General features: G+C 49.6%; 1 protein-coding gene across 1 annotated transcript in view; it reads right to left on the minus strand.

The window, feature by feature from the left end:
* pdgfab (platelet-derived growth factor alpha polypeptide b) overlaps positions 1 to 11,737 on the minus strand; it is a 21,157-nt gene extending 9,420 nt beyond the window's left edge. Inside the window, exons 1-4 of the mRNA XM_080010209.1 lie at positions 11,422 to 11,737; positions 10,354 to 10,450; positions 4,522 to 4,662; positions 2,960 to 3,150 (exon numbers count right to left, since the gene is read on the minus strand). Of these exons, the coding sequence (XP_079866335.1) occupies positions 2,960 to 3,150; positions 4,522 to 4,662; positions 10,354 to 10,450; positions 11,422 to 11,484 (492 nt within the window). The 5' untranslated portion in view covers positions 11,485 to 11,737. The remainder of the gene's footprint in view (positions 1 to 2,959; positions 3,151 to 4,521; positions 4,663 to 10,353; positions 10,451 to 11,421) is intronic.
* Between the last annotated feature and the right edge of the window lie 3,188 nt (positions 11,738 to 14,925).

Raw genomic sequence — 14,925 nt, forward strand, 5'->3', positions numbered from 1 at the left:
GCTTGTCTGCTTGGCGCTGGCTGGGCCGTTTGCAGAAGCACCTGTTGTTTTATGAGCAAGTGCGTCTCACGGTGCTGGGAGCCAACAGCACTGACAGCACCATCAGGACACAGAACACAGCTGTATCCTCCAGCACACAGACAGATGGATGAGGAGGAGGAGGAGGCGGAGGAGGAGGGGGAGGAGAGGAGAGGATGATGTAAGGGGAGTGGATGGAAAATCCAACCAGGACAGAGAGAGAGAGAGAGAGAGAGAGAGACCCCGAAGAGGGAGAAGGGAAAGAAGGCGAGGGGGTTGGCGGGGAAACGGCAGGTTTTTGAAGCTTTTATGAACAGAACGCTTGACATTTCCACTCTGTTGATACTCTCCAAACGCCTTTGTGTTTGGGACTGTTGAGCTTTCCACTCGGTAGTCGGAGAATGACTTATCAGTATTTGCACACACAACATGTGCGTAAAACCGTCACCGCGTCTGTTATACAACGAGATACGCATGCAAGAAATAAGGGACTTAATCAAAGACACAGACACTGATTTAGAAGACACACATGAGACACTTATCAAGGTTGTGGACCAAAGTGCACCACAACAGGGGTAGAGAGCGAGAGACAGAGAAATGGAAATAAAGAGAAGAATACAGAGGGGCTTAAGGTATCGCTATCTCATTTCTTTAGGCCAGTGCTATTTAAAGGTTTTGCTTATGAGCCAACGGCTAATCAGAGCCGGGTTGTGCAGGACGGGGCCTGCACTGACATGCTCTCTTATTTTGGAGTGTATAGAATGAAAAAAAAGGGTGAAAAATAGTGCGAAAGGAAAAAATTGAGGTGTGGAGGAGGGTGGGAAACAAAGTCGGATTCGGACAAATGAATGAACGTCCTGAGCTGGAAAAGACACACAGCCGATGTGTTCTTTCTTGACTGTGGAACAGGAGGCAAAAGGAGTGGAGCCTTATCACGGATCAGCGCTCAGAGGATGGACAGACGAGACCAAAGGGAATGAACTCCGGCATGACAAGACGATGCTGTGCTCTGGTGGGAGCCAGCCACGAAGGCTGCCTCCGTCGTTGGGGTTCAAAAGTGTCACGAGGGCAATGTGAACTCAGTCGCACGGAACGCAGCATTCCGAGAATAGCTGCATCAACTTTGAGTCCGCTCTCCTCGTCCCCCAAAACTCTCCCTCCGCCCGTCCCACGGACAGAGCCCCTATTGACGGACGGGAGACACTGGAATAGACAAGACAGATTGACTGGACTCCAGAGAGAGGCTCAGACAGACGGTCTGTCAGACAGACAGACAGGCGACAGACGGACGGACGGACGGACGGGGCTGGACTGCACATCAAGTGGTGAGCTAACAAATCCTTCCGCGGGCATTATGACTCAGTATTTCGGACCACGGACCTAGATGGACCGCCCCGTGCACCACAATGGCCGTCTTGTCTTTGCACTTACTCTCTGCTCTAATGCGAAAGGGGAGGTCAATTTCAAACCCAAGGAAGGAATGTGGGCCCGTCCCTTATTGAAATCTGCCCGCCGCCGTGCCAAGGGGCATCAGGAGTCAACGGGCATGGTATTTGTTTCATTACTTTAGCTGTATCGAGGCGGCCTCCTCAAAAAGCCTGGCGCCTCCTGCTGCCAGTGCCAGGCAGGAAGCTGGACGCACGGCACCGGTTTGACGGAAATGCCTTCCTGGCCGTGTTCAGGCAAGATCATAATGATTACACTCCAGCGCTATATACACACAGAGAAACACTGGCCTTGACGAGCCAACCACTTCCTGAGACACACACACACACACACACACACACACACACACACACACACACACACACACACACACACACACACACACACACACACACACACACACACACACCAGGGTACCCAATCGATGTTCCTGGACACCTGTTTACTCCCAGCAATCTCCTGCTCTTAACTCCAAAACGTCCAAACAGAGCCCTTGGGGCTGGCTAACAGGCTGCAGTGTAAACACCGCGAAAATATGCGTTCAGAGCGAGCCAGTCCGTCCGCTGATCCTGAACAGAACAAGTGACAAGTTTTTAAACTCCTGTCGTGCCACAGAACGATAGGAGCACCGGGCAACCCCTTCGCTCCTTGTCTGTTTCTCTCTCGCTCTCTCGCTCTCTCTCTCTGTCTCCTGCTCTCTCTCTCTCTCTCTCTCGTTCTTCTTCCAGGCCAGTGAAGAGATGGAGATGAAAACAAACAGAGCAAGCCCAGCGACACGGACCTGGACGTTCTATAGAAAAACAGGCGGCGACCGGGAACGACTGTACTTAATAGACTCTCTGCCTGACTTCCTCTACCCCCCAGCCAACCACCGCGCTGACCTCCCTCCCTTCCTCCCTCCCTCCCTCCCTCCCTCTCTCTTTCTCTCTCTCTCTCTCTCTCTCTGCTTGCTTTTCTTTTGACCTCTCTTTCAACCTGTGTTTGGCTCGGACTGGACCTGGCCTTTCTCCAAAAAAAAAAGGTAGGGGGCGCATGGGAGATCCCAACTGAGTGGATGGATAGGGCAATGGTTGTATTGCCATAAGAGTATAGAAAAGAAAGTAAAATAAAAAAAGTAAACTTTTTGGGCATTTGGTAAGGCGGGGGCCAGTGTGACCTGATAGCGCTGGTCTGACTGAGATGAAGGAGGAAAAGCGAAGCCAACCTCTTCCCACTGGACTTGATCAGTCTGTCAAAATGCACTTACCTTCCGTGTGGAAAAATTGCAGAAATTACTTAGCGTTTGAGCTTGTAAGGATGCCAGTTTGTAAAAACTGCAATTTAGTGTTCAATGTGTGCTCTTCTATAATGCAGTAGTGTTTCTGTCTTGTGTATATTTCGTGTTTGAGCCTATACATTTCTATATTTGTGTGTGTGTGTGTGTGTGTGTGTGTGTGTGTACGTGTGTGTGCATGTGTGTGCGCATTCCAGTGGCCGTGGGCGCGGTGCCGCTCACCTTGACGGTGCGGTGGTGCTTGCGGGAAGGGTGGCAGCGCATGTTGCTGGTGTTGCAGCAGCCCGTGCAGCGCTTCACCTCCACGCAGGGAGGCCAGATCAGGAAGTTGGCAGCGGTGGGATCCACCTGGCTCCTGGGGATCTCGTAGATCACCGTCCGTGTCTTACACACCGCCGGGACCGCCTCCTCGACTGCAGGGAGAGAGAGAGAGAGAGAGAGAGAGAGAGAGAGAGAGAGAGAGAGGGGGAGAGAGGGAGTCAGGACAAGAAGGAGCAGTCAGCTCAGAACGCACTTGCTCTGTTCCGAGTGTTCACCAACACTTGTTCCAACTACAGTACAAACATGTGCTGATATATTGTTGTAATCCCTCCAATTTCACTCCCAGCGGCGGCATGCATTCCTTCACTGTTCATTATTTTATGACTCACTTGATTTGGGACCAGTTCATCTTACTGCCACCCCCTTCAGAAAAATATAATAGAAATAAAATAAAAATCACACCCAGACCCCTTCAAGTGCTGTTAAGAACACACGCTATTCCAAGCTTACCTCATATCAACTAAGGAGCCTTGGGATCAACTCATTCAAACAGAAAGACTGCTCCTTTTGTTCGAACCCCTCGCTGAGACTAATTCAGGGCGACTACGCCAAGAAACCTTTATGTCTGCCTAAAGGAAAGCTAATAATGGCCTTTGACCCCTTTTGGCTGTGGTGAAAAGGGGATGGTAATAAGCATTCATTGCAGATTTAATGCTCTGACAGGCACTCATGGCAAAAGATGTAACAGAGAATGTACAGCAAGCCACCATTATGTCGTAAAGACGGCCCCGTGAATCTCGTACAGTAAGTGAGAGCTATTATGGACGGCTGCCAAAATGGTATACTGTATCTTGCACATATGACACGAAGCACATCGATGAAATATGACCGGCAATAATATCCTGAGTTGGTTTTAACGATGATCTTGCGGTGCCATAAAGAATATGCAGCGAGGATTAACCCGCCCCGCACACACACACACACACGCACGCACGCACACACACACACACACACACACACACTCACACACACACACACACACACACACACAAACATTGCACATAAGACCTTATTCTCGCTGATCAGATATTGTACCGCGTGGCGCTTTATGAAGCAATCGGACTCAGTCAGGGCCCAGGCGAGCTGTAACTTGAACCCTGAATTCCTGGAATTTCCATGCTTAAGGATACATTTCTTTCCTGACGTGTGTGCCTTAGATCTTTGAGGCCTAAGCCAATCAAGGGGCTTCATATCAGATGCCCACCCCACCCCACCCCCACCATCTCTCCCTTGCCCATTACTTTCCATGATTCCCTGATTGCCATAAATACCAGGTAGATGTCTCCATTAGGGTTCCTTTTATCCGCAAAAAAGGCTGCAGCAAAAACCACAAAATGTTAGGTTTGTCTGAAATGAGTGTAAAGTCGTGTATTTCATCCTCTGGGGGCTCACCCGCCGGGGTGGGCGATATTTAGGGGGTTGAGCTGTCCTGTCGGTGGGGGTTACGTGGCGAAGCGACTCACCGATGCTTCTCTTGCGTCTGCTGTGGAGCTGCGAGCTCTTCAGGTCGTTGTAGCGACCGTGCGGGTGGGAGTAGTTCTTGTGGTGGTGGTGCTGGTGGTGCTTGTGGTGCTTCGGTTCCTCGATGACATCGTTTCCCGTACCTCGTCGAAACAGAAGGCAGCCATTATTACGAAGGTCATAAACAGCGCGTGCGCGCACACACACACACACAGACACACACACACACACACACACACACACACATACTGTATACCCAAACCGAGGAGGCTGGCTTAACCCATCGGCCTTTCTGAGGAGCCAACAACAGGTCTGTAAAACAGTCACTTTGCGGTGCTTTAAGGGTGGTGTGTGGCTGCGTGTGCTCTCCCATTGATGTCTCACAAAACGTTACCACAGAAATCTATATCGTATGGTTAGTCAGACCATAATGATGCGCCAGCTTCCCAGAAGCTCCTAGCGACGGTTGGAAGCCGACGCTTCGATTTCCTGAAGGGTTTAGGGTTCCCTAAGTGTCGGGATGATGTCACACATGAAGGTATAGGTGCCATTGCGTTGTGTCGACCTCCATGTAATTACATGCCTCGCTCGATTGTGAAGTGAAAACTTGCCAACAGGAGGGAAATGGCTGCATTTGGATGAGTCACCGAGATCCTTCAAAAACAACCGGCTTTCAGAGACACACTGAGAACTAAAGTGGTCATTTGACAGGCGGTGCTTAGCCCACATTATCCCGGTGCCTAATAAGTGGTTTTGTGTCTCTTATTTACGAGAAAATGTTTACTTTTTTGGGCACTTTAGAGGCGCAAAGTGCTTGTTTTGTTGTGTCGCAGTGCAAGCTTTGACAATCTCTCTAACTCCTGGTCCTTTGCCGCCAGCTCAGCATATTCCAGTCGTGGTCATCTGATAAAGTATGCTTATTTTGGTCCCCGCCCAGAATATAAGGCAGCTTACAGACGAGTGCCAAAGCGGTTATAAAACAATAAAGTTTGTTAACTGGATACCTCTCTCTCTCTCTCTCTCCATGGAAAAAGAGACTGAGACCGACAGAGTGTTTGCTAAGAAGGTGGGTCTGCTTGTCTGTTGGTTTATTCCAAACCACCTGGGTAATACAATTCTATACCTGTACACTGTAAACACACACACACACACACCCACACCCACACACACCCACACACACTCCCCCCCCCCCCCCCCCCCTCACACACACACACACACACACACACACACACACACACACACACACACACACACACACACACACACACACACACACACACACACACACACACAGACACACACACACACACACACACACACACACACACATGCTTCTCATTATGGTCGTTACAAGCTAAATCCAAATGTACACCTGAACGGGAAGCTTGGCCATAGACAAACATTCTCCACTGGACTGACGCTTTGGAGACCTCCGAAGGCTTTCCTCTGCCTTAGTCCCGGTTTGGCCCGTTTATTTGCATTCAAATACCATCCTTTAACCGGCTCTGTCAAGCCCCAACCCAAATATTGCCGCCCCAGTGAAAGCGCAGAGAGGAAACTTCCTCCAAGGCCTGTCGCCCAGCCCGTCAGACAGCCATTGACCCCGAACCAAAAAGGTCCGTCGAAAAGGAAGTGTTTACTGGAGCTGAGGCCGACGGCCTGGGGTTTAGGACAGGGGCTGGCTATCAGTCTGTCATAAGAAACCACACACACACAGACACACACAGACACACACAGACACACACACACACACACACACACTCACACACACACACGCAGATGCACAGGAAAACGCACAGACATCCGTATTGTGACAAACACAAATGAACATGCTTTCTGACATTCCCATACACATCCGTGCACACACACACACACACACACACACACACACACACACACACACACACACACACACACACACACACACACACACACACACACACACACACACACACACACACACACACACACACACACACACACTCCAGCCTGAGGTGTTGTCAGAGGAATATGTCTGGACAGCTGTCGGGTTGTTTTTTTTTCTCACCTAACAACCTTTTTAACAGCGCAGGTCAATGGCAGCGCTCCCTGCGTGCTTAACGCCTCTCTTTCTCCCACTACCTCTGGCACTGTCTCTCTGTGTCCACCCTGGAGATCCTCCATCTTCCCCCATGTAGTGGGGGGGGCAGGCGGCGTCATGTTGATGGCCACCCCAGGAGACAAACTACACTGACTGCACAAAAGAATGGAGGGAGATAAAGAAGTCCTTCATGGACTGACAAGTCTTTTTCCCCCTCCCAGCCTCACAAAAGAGACCCTTCTGTTGTCTTCAACTGGGCATGAAAGAGGGAAAGAGGGATGAGGTGGACGGCACAGGGAGAATGAGAGAGGGGTCCAGGAGAAAGAGACGGCAGACAAGCGAGAGAGGGAGAGAGAGAGAGAGAGAGACAGAGAGAGAGACACACAAACGAAGAGGGAGAGAAGAGGAGAAAGAAGCAATCAAAGAAAATGAAAAGGCAGCGAGAGAGTCAGCGAGTGAGCGAGAGAGAGAGAGAGGGAGAGAGAGAGAGAGAGAGAGAGCGATGGTGAGTGATTCCCCACCCCCCCTCCTCCACCCCCACCAGCACTTGGTTCCAAATGAGTACGAACTAATAACACGCCTGGAGCCTCCTCGCTCCGAGACAAGACAAAAGGAGAGAGAGGAGACAGTCTGCTGCTGTCTGAATCCGGCTTTCACGACCGGCAAATGACTCTCCATTACCCCAGGTTCCTAGGCGCCCTCTCTCCGCCTTCCTTCCCCCGCAACTTATGTTTTCGTACAAATGATCAACATACTGCTGCTGACTGTATGACATCGGCGTAGACGTCTAGTTGTTCCCCGTCACGCCGCCGATCGGACAAATTGTCGGACTCTCATGGACGTGGACTGTCCCTGTTTGAAGGATGAAAATGTCCGCGACGAGTCGGGCCCGTTCTGAGGGTCTGAACCGATCCGCTGCCAAGCACGCCGCACAGCTCAGCAGGCTGCCAGCCAGTCAGACACAGAGCAGATTGCACAACAACATCTCTCTCTCTCGAGCGAGCGAGCGAAGCGCGGCAGGAATACAAGGCCTGGAATCCTCTCTGGCCCGTCTCAGCCCACGGACCATGTCAAGAGTCGGGTTCCCCTTTCTGTCAAAGTCCTTCTAAAAGAGAGATAAGGTCTTGCGGGCGGAGGGGGCCACCGAGAGAGGTAGACGGAGTTGAGAGGAAGGTGGGAGGAGAGGAGCGCCTCGGGGGGGCGAGAGATCATCAACAGACTTCAGTGGGTCATCTCAGCTGTCACTCAGGCCCAAGGAAACTGTTCACGTCGCATGTGAGTGCGTGGAGGCATACACACACACACACACACACACACACACACACACACACACACACACACGCGCGCGCGCAGTGTGTGCAACATCAAGCAAGCAACGCCAGCCTGAAGCAATATATTAAAGGGGACCACACTGCGAAACGAGACAAACCAGTCAGTTTGTTGTGAGCTGTCTCAGAAATCATGTGGCGAAATAAGCTGTTTCGAAGACCCTTCCCACGTCAAGGTGGTCTTTAGAATTAGAACAGCCCTTCATCCGAGTAACTCCACTCACGCCTGCTAGCATCGAAGCTAAGAGCTAAGCATGGGAAGTGCTCTGTTGTTGGCTTACAGACCAGCACAAATCTTTGAAAAGAGGAATAAATACCGACTGTCCGTGACAAAATTGCAGACGATGGAGACGTAAAAATTTGCTGTGTGTGTGTGTGTGTGTGTGTGTGTGTGTGCGTGTGTGTGTGTGTGTGCGTGTGTGTGTGCGTGTGTGTGTGTGTGTGACGCCACCCGGAACTTGTGCTCAAACCCCATTGGCTCACAGAACTAGGGGGGAAGGCCCCCAGGAGGGTGGCGCCACCCACTGAAACAGCCCATTTTGGAACACTATGGTTTTGAGGCATGTTATAATGGTTCAAATGCATCATCTGAGTGGTATTTCCTGAAAAAAAAACCCTTCAAAAACATGATTTGGGGACCTCAGAGGCCTAAATTAACTTGTTGAGAAAGAGCATAATTGGTCCTCTTTAATGCAGAGATGGCAATCCGTGTAAGCCTAAAAAAGGATGCCACGCATACCAGCAAGACCATCCCTCAAGACCCTTCTAGTGACACTCACCCATCCTGATACCTTCTAACTTCTACCCTTTCACCGATCTCCTGGTGGGTGCACCCAGAGACCGTCTGATGTGACACTGGCGGGGAACCGACGAGACGGACGCCATCACAGCGCCTCAGATCTTTGTCTCTGGTAAATACGCCGTGTACAGTCCTGCCTACACGTCCTGCTCAACTTTATTGTCCTGGCCTTCTGCAGCAAACACTCTGGAAATACCTCCCGGCTGCCGTCAAAAGTCTTTTTAACGGGGCTAGCGAGGCTGTCTGGCCCCGAGACAGATTTATGCCCTCATAATAATAATCAGCCTACTACTGTTACTCTGGAATGCATTCCTCTCTTTAAAGAAAGAGGTTTAATTCAATTACAAACACATCTTCTGATAGTATTCGATTATTATCCGCTGCCACAGGGAGGCTTGACCCCGTGTTGAAGACTGCTTTGCTTGGTTGGTGAACACGGAATGAGGATAAACTTGTTGCACTATTACATCAAATTCATTGACACGTCTTAACACTCATGTCGGTATGTGTCGATGTCTTATTATCATTTAATTTAGTATATCACGTCCGACATGGAGCAGATTGACACATCCAAAAATAAACAGTATTAGATGAATTTTACTTCTAAATTAAAATGTGACAAACTGTAATAACGCCCTTACCCAGCACCCTACCTTAATGTAGCTTTGCTGATTTGCCAATATAAGCCACAAGATACCAGAATGAGTCATTCCTAATAATTTAGGCAGGGTACACAACATGGGGCAGTCAATGCAAATTTTGTAATTGTCCACTTCTATCAGCAAATGTATAGGGAAAAGGCATAAATGTGATTTATGGCCAAAGTCTGTGTAAATAGAGGCTCATGTGAAGGCAAACAGCTTGTGCCAGCGCACCCCTGTAACCTTATCTGCCTCAAAGACAGTCCGAGACCGATCCCTCACAAGAGAACCAGCACCTCCAAGAATCGAGACTACATCAGGAGAAGCCAGTCTAACCCTCCGAGCGGCCTTCTCGGCTTTCACACCCGACACATGTGGCCGCCTTCTCGCCATAAATGAAACTCACGGTGGCGACGGCAACTCGAGGAACCTGGGCAAATAGATACCGACGGAGAAAGTCAGTTTTTGCCGCGTGTGCTCAGTAGGTGAGGCCATCAAGGGCGCGGGCCAGCGCTGCGTTTCCCCGACCTGCAGCCGGGTCCATGCCCCCTTCTGCATGAGCGTACATCCACAAAGAATTTGCTACTTCGCTATTTAGTCACGGACCGAGTGCCTTCTTAATTCACTTTGAGAGGCTGAACAGTAGGCCATGCTCCAGTGTACTACTGAGTACAGCAAGCCAGGAGAAAAAGCTTTGCACATGTCAATGGGTCGTGTTTTATTAGGCACTAGACGTAGGTCATACATCAAGATATAACATTTGGGTCGAGGATAATCCAAACATTGTCAGATCAACTACTGTATTCATGCTGGGTGGGCACCACAGATTGCACAGTATACTGGATGGATTTTATTTCCCTTGTTCTCTGGTTTGAGTTATCACAAGCTGTTAATCCCAGATGTGAACAGGCATATGGAGTGAGGACTACATGAAGATGGGACGGATCACGGTGCAGTGCATGGAGGCATCAAGAGGCAGAATTTACCTACGGAGTCTATCTCCAGTAGCCGCTGGAGGTCGCTGATGCTGTGGATTTCACTGTGGGACAACCTCTCGATCAGCTCCTGAGGAATCTCCACTTCCTAGGGGCGAGAAATCACGCGTGAAACAATGACTATCCAAGAGGAGGTTGGGTCACAGTGCGCCGGGTGAATCTGTGCCGGTGCCGACGGGTTTTGACCGACACCAGGAAGATCCTGGCCGCAGAAATGTCGTAACTATGTGCAAACTGCAGCGGGCATGACGGGCGCCTGTTCTCAGCATGTCGCTGCACTTGCACTTGTTGCGGTGCTGCAAGTATCTCAAGTTGAGCAAACCGTGCAGCCTTACAGGAACTGCGCTATTTATATCCCCCAGAGCGGCTCCTGTGAAGGCGCTAAACTCAATCCAAACTATAGCCAGTTGGCGCAGATTGCGGGGAGATCTGGCACCAAACTACCTGGGATACAGTGTCTTATCAGAGCCGCAGCCCATGCACTCCTTATGATAAAACTCCGATATCATGTTCTATCACCTAACACTTGCACAGCCCTGTTTTTAAAGCAGAAACTCACGCTTAAATAACGCTTAAATATATATATATATATATATATATATATGATAAATATAATAATAAAATAAAGGTTAGTAAAAAAATGGAAATGAATGGAAATTCAGGACAAGTTTTCTTTTCTCCCCCCAAAAAGTTGGAGCTGTTCTTGGACATGCATGTACAGTAGCTAGTTAGTATAGACTAGCTGTGGCATACGTAGTCATTTGGTGGCTTCACTTTAAGAGAAGAAAAAAAAAAAGCTCCAATCATTTGTAAAATCCTTGTTTTTTTAGGTCTCCTCGAGTTAAAATTGAGACATTAAGAATAGATTTTAAGTTCAGAAAATCTAAAAAAGATATACTGTATAGGCTTAACAAATGAAGGCATATATTTCCCTATAATATATATATATAAATATATATTGCATTGAGAGCGGAGCCCCCCTGCACTACAGCAGGGTGCCAGCCCCTCATTCAGTGCCTCCAGACTTGCATGCTGTTAGGAAGGACCCTCACACTTTACCTCAGCAGTGGTCAGCACCACGCACGACGTCCACAGCAGGAGGTGATAAAGTGCGGCTCTCATCTCCCTGCAAGTGAAAATTCCCCCCAAAGCGAGAAAAGCAAAAGCGAGCTGGTGCGTCGGAGCCGCGGGTCTGCTCCTGGAGCCGGGGGATCCAGTAACATCCCCCAAGAGACACACCAGTCAGGGCTGGGAGTCCTCCTCCTCCTCCTCCTCCTCCTCTTCCTCCTCTTCCTCCTCCTGCTGCTGCCGCTGCTGCCGCTGGTGCCGCCGCCGCCGCCGCCGCTGCTCCTCAGGTTGTGTGTATGTATCTCAGAAATCCCTGGCTCTTCTCGTTGTCCACATTGAAGAAGAGTCCCCCCTCTCCCTCTCCCTCTCTCTCTCTCTCCCCTCCCCTCAGCCCAGCAGAGAGGAGCAGGTCGACATGATCCTCACACCACCACAATCCTACTGTTGCACTTGTTCTGCTCTTCCACCGGTCGCAAACGCAACTTTTACACCCCAGATGTGTGGTTTAAAAAAAAAAAAATTAAATTAAAAACTATAAAGATTATTCATAAAAAAACAACCAAAAATAAATCTCTATCAATATTTTCTCATAATAAATGCAAAACACTATTTCAGGACTTACAAAAAAGCGCGCAACACATAATCCCAATGAGTTGATCCTTGACAATAAAAAAAAGAATAATAATAATTTAAAAAGAACTTGGAAAAAGGCTCAGAAAATCAGTTGTCCTGGTCTATCCAACGCTCTTGTTGCAGTTTTCAGCCGGCACAGGTCCTTCTGGTGTCGGACTGTGGAGCGAGTGGAGTCTGGAGCGTCTGGCCGCTGCATATAGAGCAGCCAGCAGCTCGGCGCACTTTGCGCCTCCCCTTGAGCGCACTATTCAGCTGGTTGGCTGGATGACTGGATGACTTAAGAACAAGCAACCCCCCACCCCCCTCCCCCTCCCGAGCACACTCAGCATGGCCTTCAGCTTCTGGAACACTAATTCATAGATTCATAGGTTCTTTAGTAGAGGGAACATAACTTTCACTGCATTGCTGAGATAATTTGTGTGTGTGTGTGTGTGTGTGTGTGTGTGTGTGTGTGTGTGTGTGTGTGTGTGTGTGTGTGTGTGCGTGTGTGCGTGTGTGTGTGTGATCAAAGGGGGGGGGGGACAAATGATAAAAAGAAAAAAGGTGGAACTGATGTTCCAATGAGGATTGTGATGAGGATGATGAGAGCAGGGGTGGTGCAGTCGAGGGATGGACTGATTCACAATCTTTATTTTTATATCAGGCACCCTCAAAATGTAGTGTCCGCCTGGGACCCCAACCCGAGAGGATTTTGTATTGTGAGATGACGATTTTGTCCCAGCTTCCATACCTGTCTAGATGCTATAGTTAGGGTACGGAGAAAGTAGCATCAAAACGGTCATTATTGTCCATTTTCTAAGGGTTCTAAATGAAATAATGGTGAAGACGAATTATTTGTAATTTTTTTTTCCGGGGACCCTCTCAAACCCCTGGGGATCCTCGGATCCCATGTTGAGAACCACTGCACTAAACTCATCTACTCGCCCACTGAAATGTACTGCACAAGACAGAATACCTGCATCAACCCACCTTCTTCCTACTTCAACCCACCTCGCCTTCAACGCAGCTTGGGTTTGACTTGTCGTGCTGCGTGATGGCGGTGGTAATGAGAGAATCTAGACACGCTGTTAAAACTTCAACCTATTTAACGCCCACGTCCGCGTGCTCGCCCCGGGGCCAGAGGAAGCAGCACCAGCTAAACAGAGACACTTTTCCCGGCAGGTTCGACGCGGACTCGCCTGGACTCGCTGAGGGGGAGCCGAGGGCGGCGCTGAGCTGGGAGGTCCAGAGCGGGAGCCCCCCCCCCCCCCCCCCCCCCCCACCCCAGGGCCCTGGTAAAAGGTAAATGAGATGTTCCTGCACCAGAGAGAGGAGGGAGAGAGAGAGAGGGATGGACACACACTACCTGCCAGAGGTAACAATCAGCAGGGCACCACAGGTCAGCTAACAGGTGGTCCGCCTTCCAACGTGTCCACTCAGCCGGACAACTTAACACCAGGCTGGCCCGAGGCGTTTGAGTTAAAAAGGAGGTTCAATATTTTTCCAGCCAGGTCTTATTAAAATGTTGGTTCCTATCATTTATATAATGTTGATAGCACAACCTCGCTGAACGTTTTACTCTGGAGAAACGTCTCACTCTGCTGCAGCTACGCACTCGATGCAATCCGATTGGGCAGACTTTGCAAACTCCTCTCCGAAAAACAGGAAACTCACGTTGCAGTCACACGCCTCTCAGTGTCTTCTTCAACATGTTTTGGATAACAGTATCGCATTTTTATTTCAGACTACTTTTTCGCAATTTCGGCACTACAGTAAAAGCAGAAGGTTGGCTACCCTGGGTCAGGGGGAAGCGGCGCAGCTTCCCGTTCCTAGTTCCTGATTTCATTCCGGAGTTCGCTGCGCGCCCTGGGCCCACGGAGGGTTTGGACGCAGGATGAACAGGATGAATGGGAGCGCTGCCGTTCATCGCCGCTGATTCTTCTTCTCCACGGCAGCAACTTCATGCCATTGTGCAACAGTGATGTCATAGTGAGCGAATCACCCTGTAAGCGTGTGTGTGTGTGTGTCCTGTCATGACGACGTTTGGAGGGTGACGGGCAGGGTTCCTCACGCCCCCCCCGGAGCGGCTGTCCAGCGGCTGTCCAGCGTCGTCAGTGATGCATCACCGTCGCTCTCACCTCTCCACGGCTGGAAAACACGCAAAAAAAAGAGAGAGAGAAGCATGAATCACACGCTCGCCGCACGCGCCGTGCATCGTGGACGCTGGCCGCCTTTATCACGCGGGGAAAAGAGGAGTCAGAGGAAGATGAGGAGGAAGGTGATGAGAAGATGAGGCGCAGTTGGAATGATGGGGAGATGAAACGAGTGGCACGGCAACAGCAGACGCTCTGGTGAATATCTCAATATTTTGGACCGAATTGGCGACATATGGCTGATGTCTGATTGTTCCTTATAAATATTATAAGGTTATAAATATGATCGTTAGAAAATATAATTGGTAATGTGGACATTATCACCAAGCAGGTGGAGGCGTTGATTAAAAGGGGTAGGAAGTTATGAAAGTTGCATTACCTTACTCTAATGCGGGGGTTCTCAAACTGTGGCCAAATGTTTTTCGGGGGTCCCCGGTGATATTTTGAACGTCTCTGCGCAGCATGCATGGGAATAAATGTCAATATGCTTGAAATGTATATATTTCAATTTACAAGCTTCAACTGGGCAAAATGCGGGACTGTCCCACACAACTCGGGACGTGCGGTCGCCCAATCGAGCGATTTGGACGACGTGGGGGTGGAAAGTTACATAACAGCTCATGAAATATGATGTTAAATTTATCAAAAACCATAGCGGCACAAAACAAAATTTTTATGGCACAGCTCAGCACAAGCACAGCACGGACTGCAATGGCTTTTATTCAAATTC

The sequence above is a fragment of the Zeus faber genome (genome assembly GCF_960531495.2).
Source record: "Zeus faber genome assembly, chromosome: 11".
In the NCBI taxonomy this organism is placed as follows: Eukaryota; Metazoa; Chordata; class Actinopteri; order Zeiformes; family Zeidae; genus Zeus; species Zeus faber.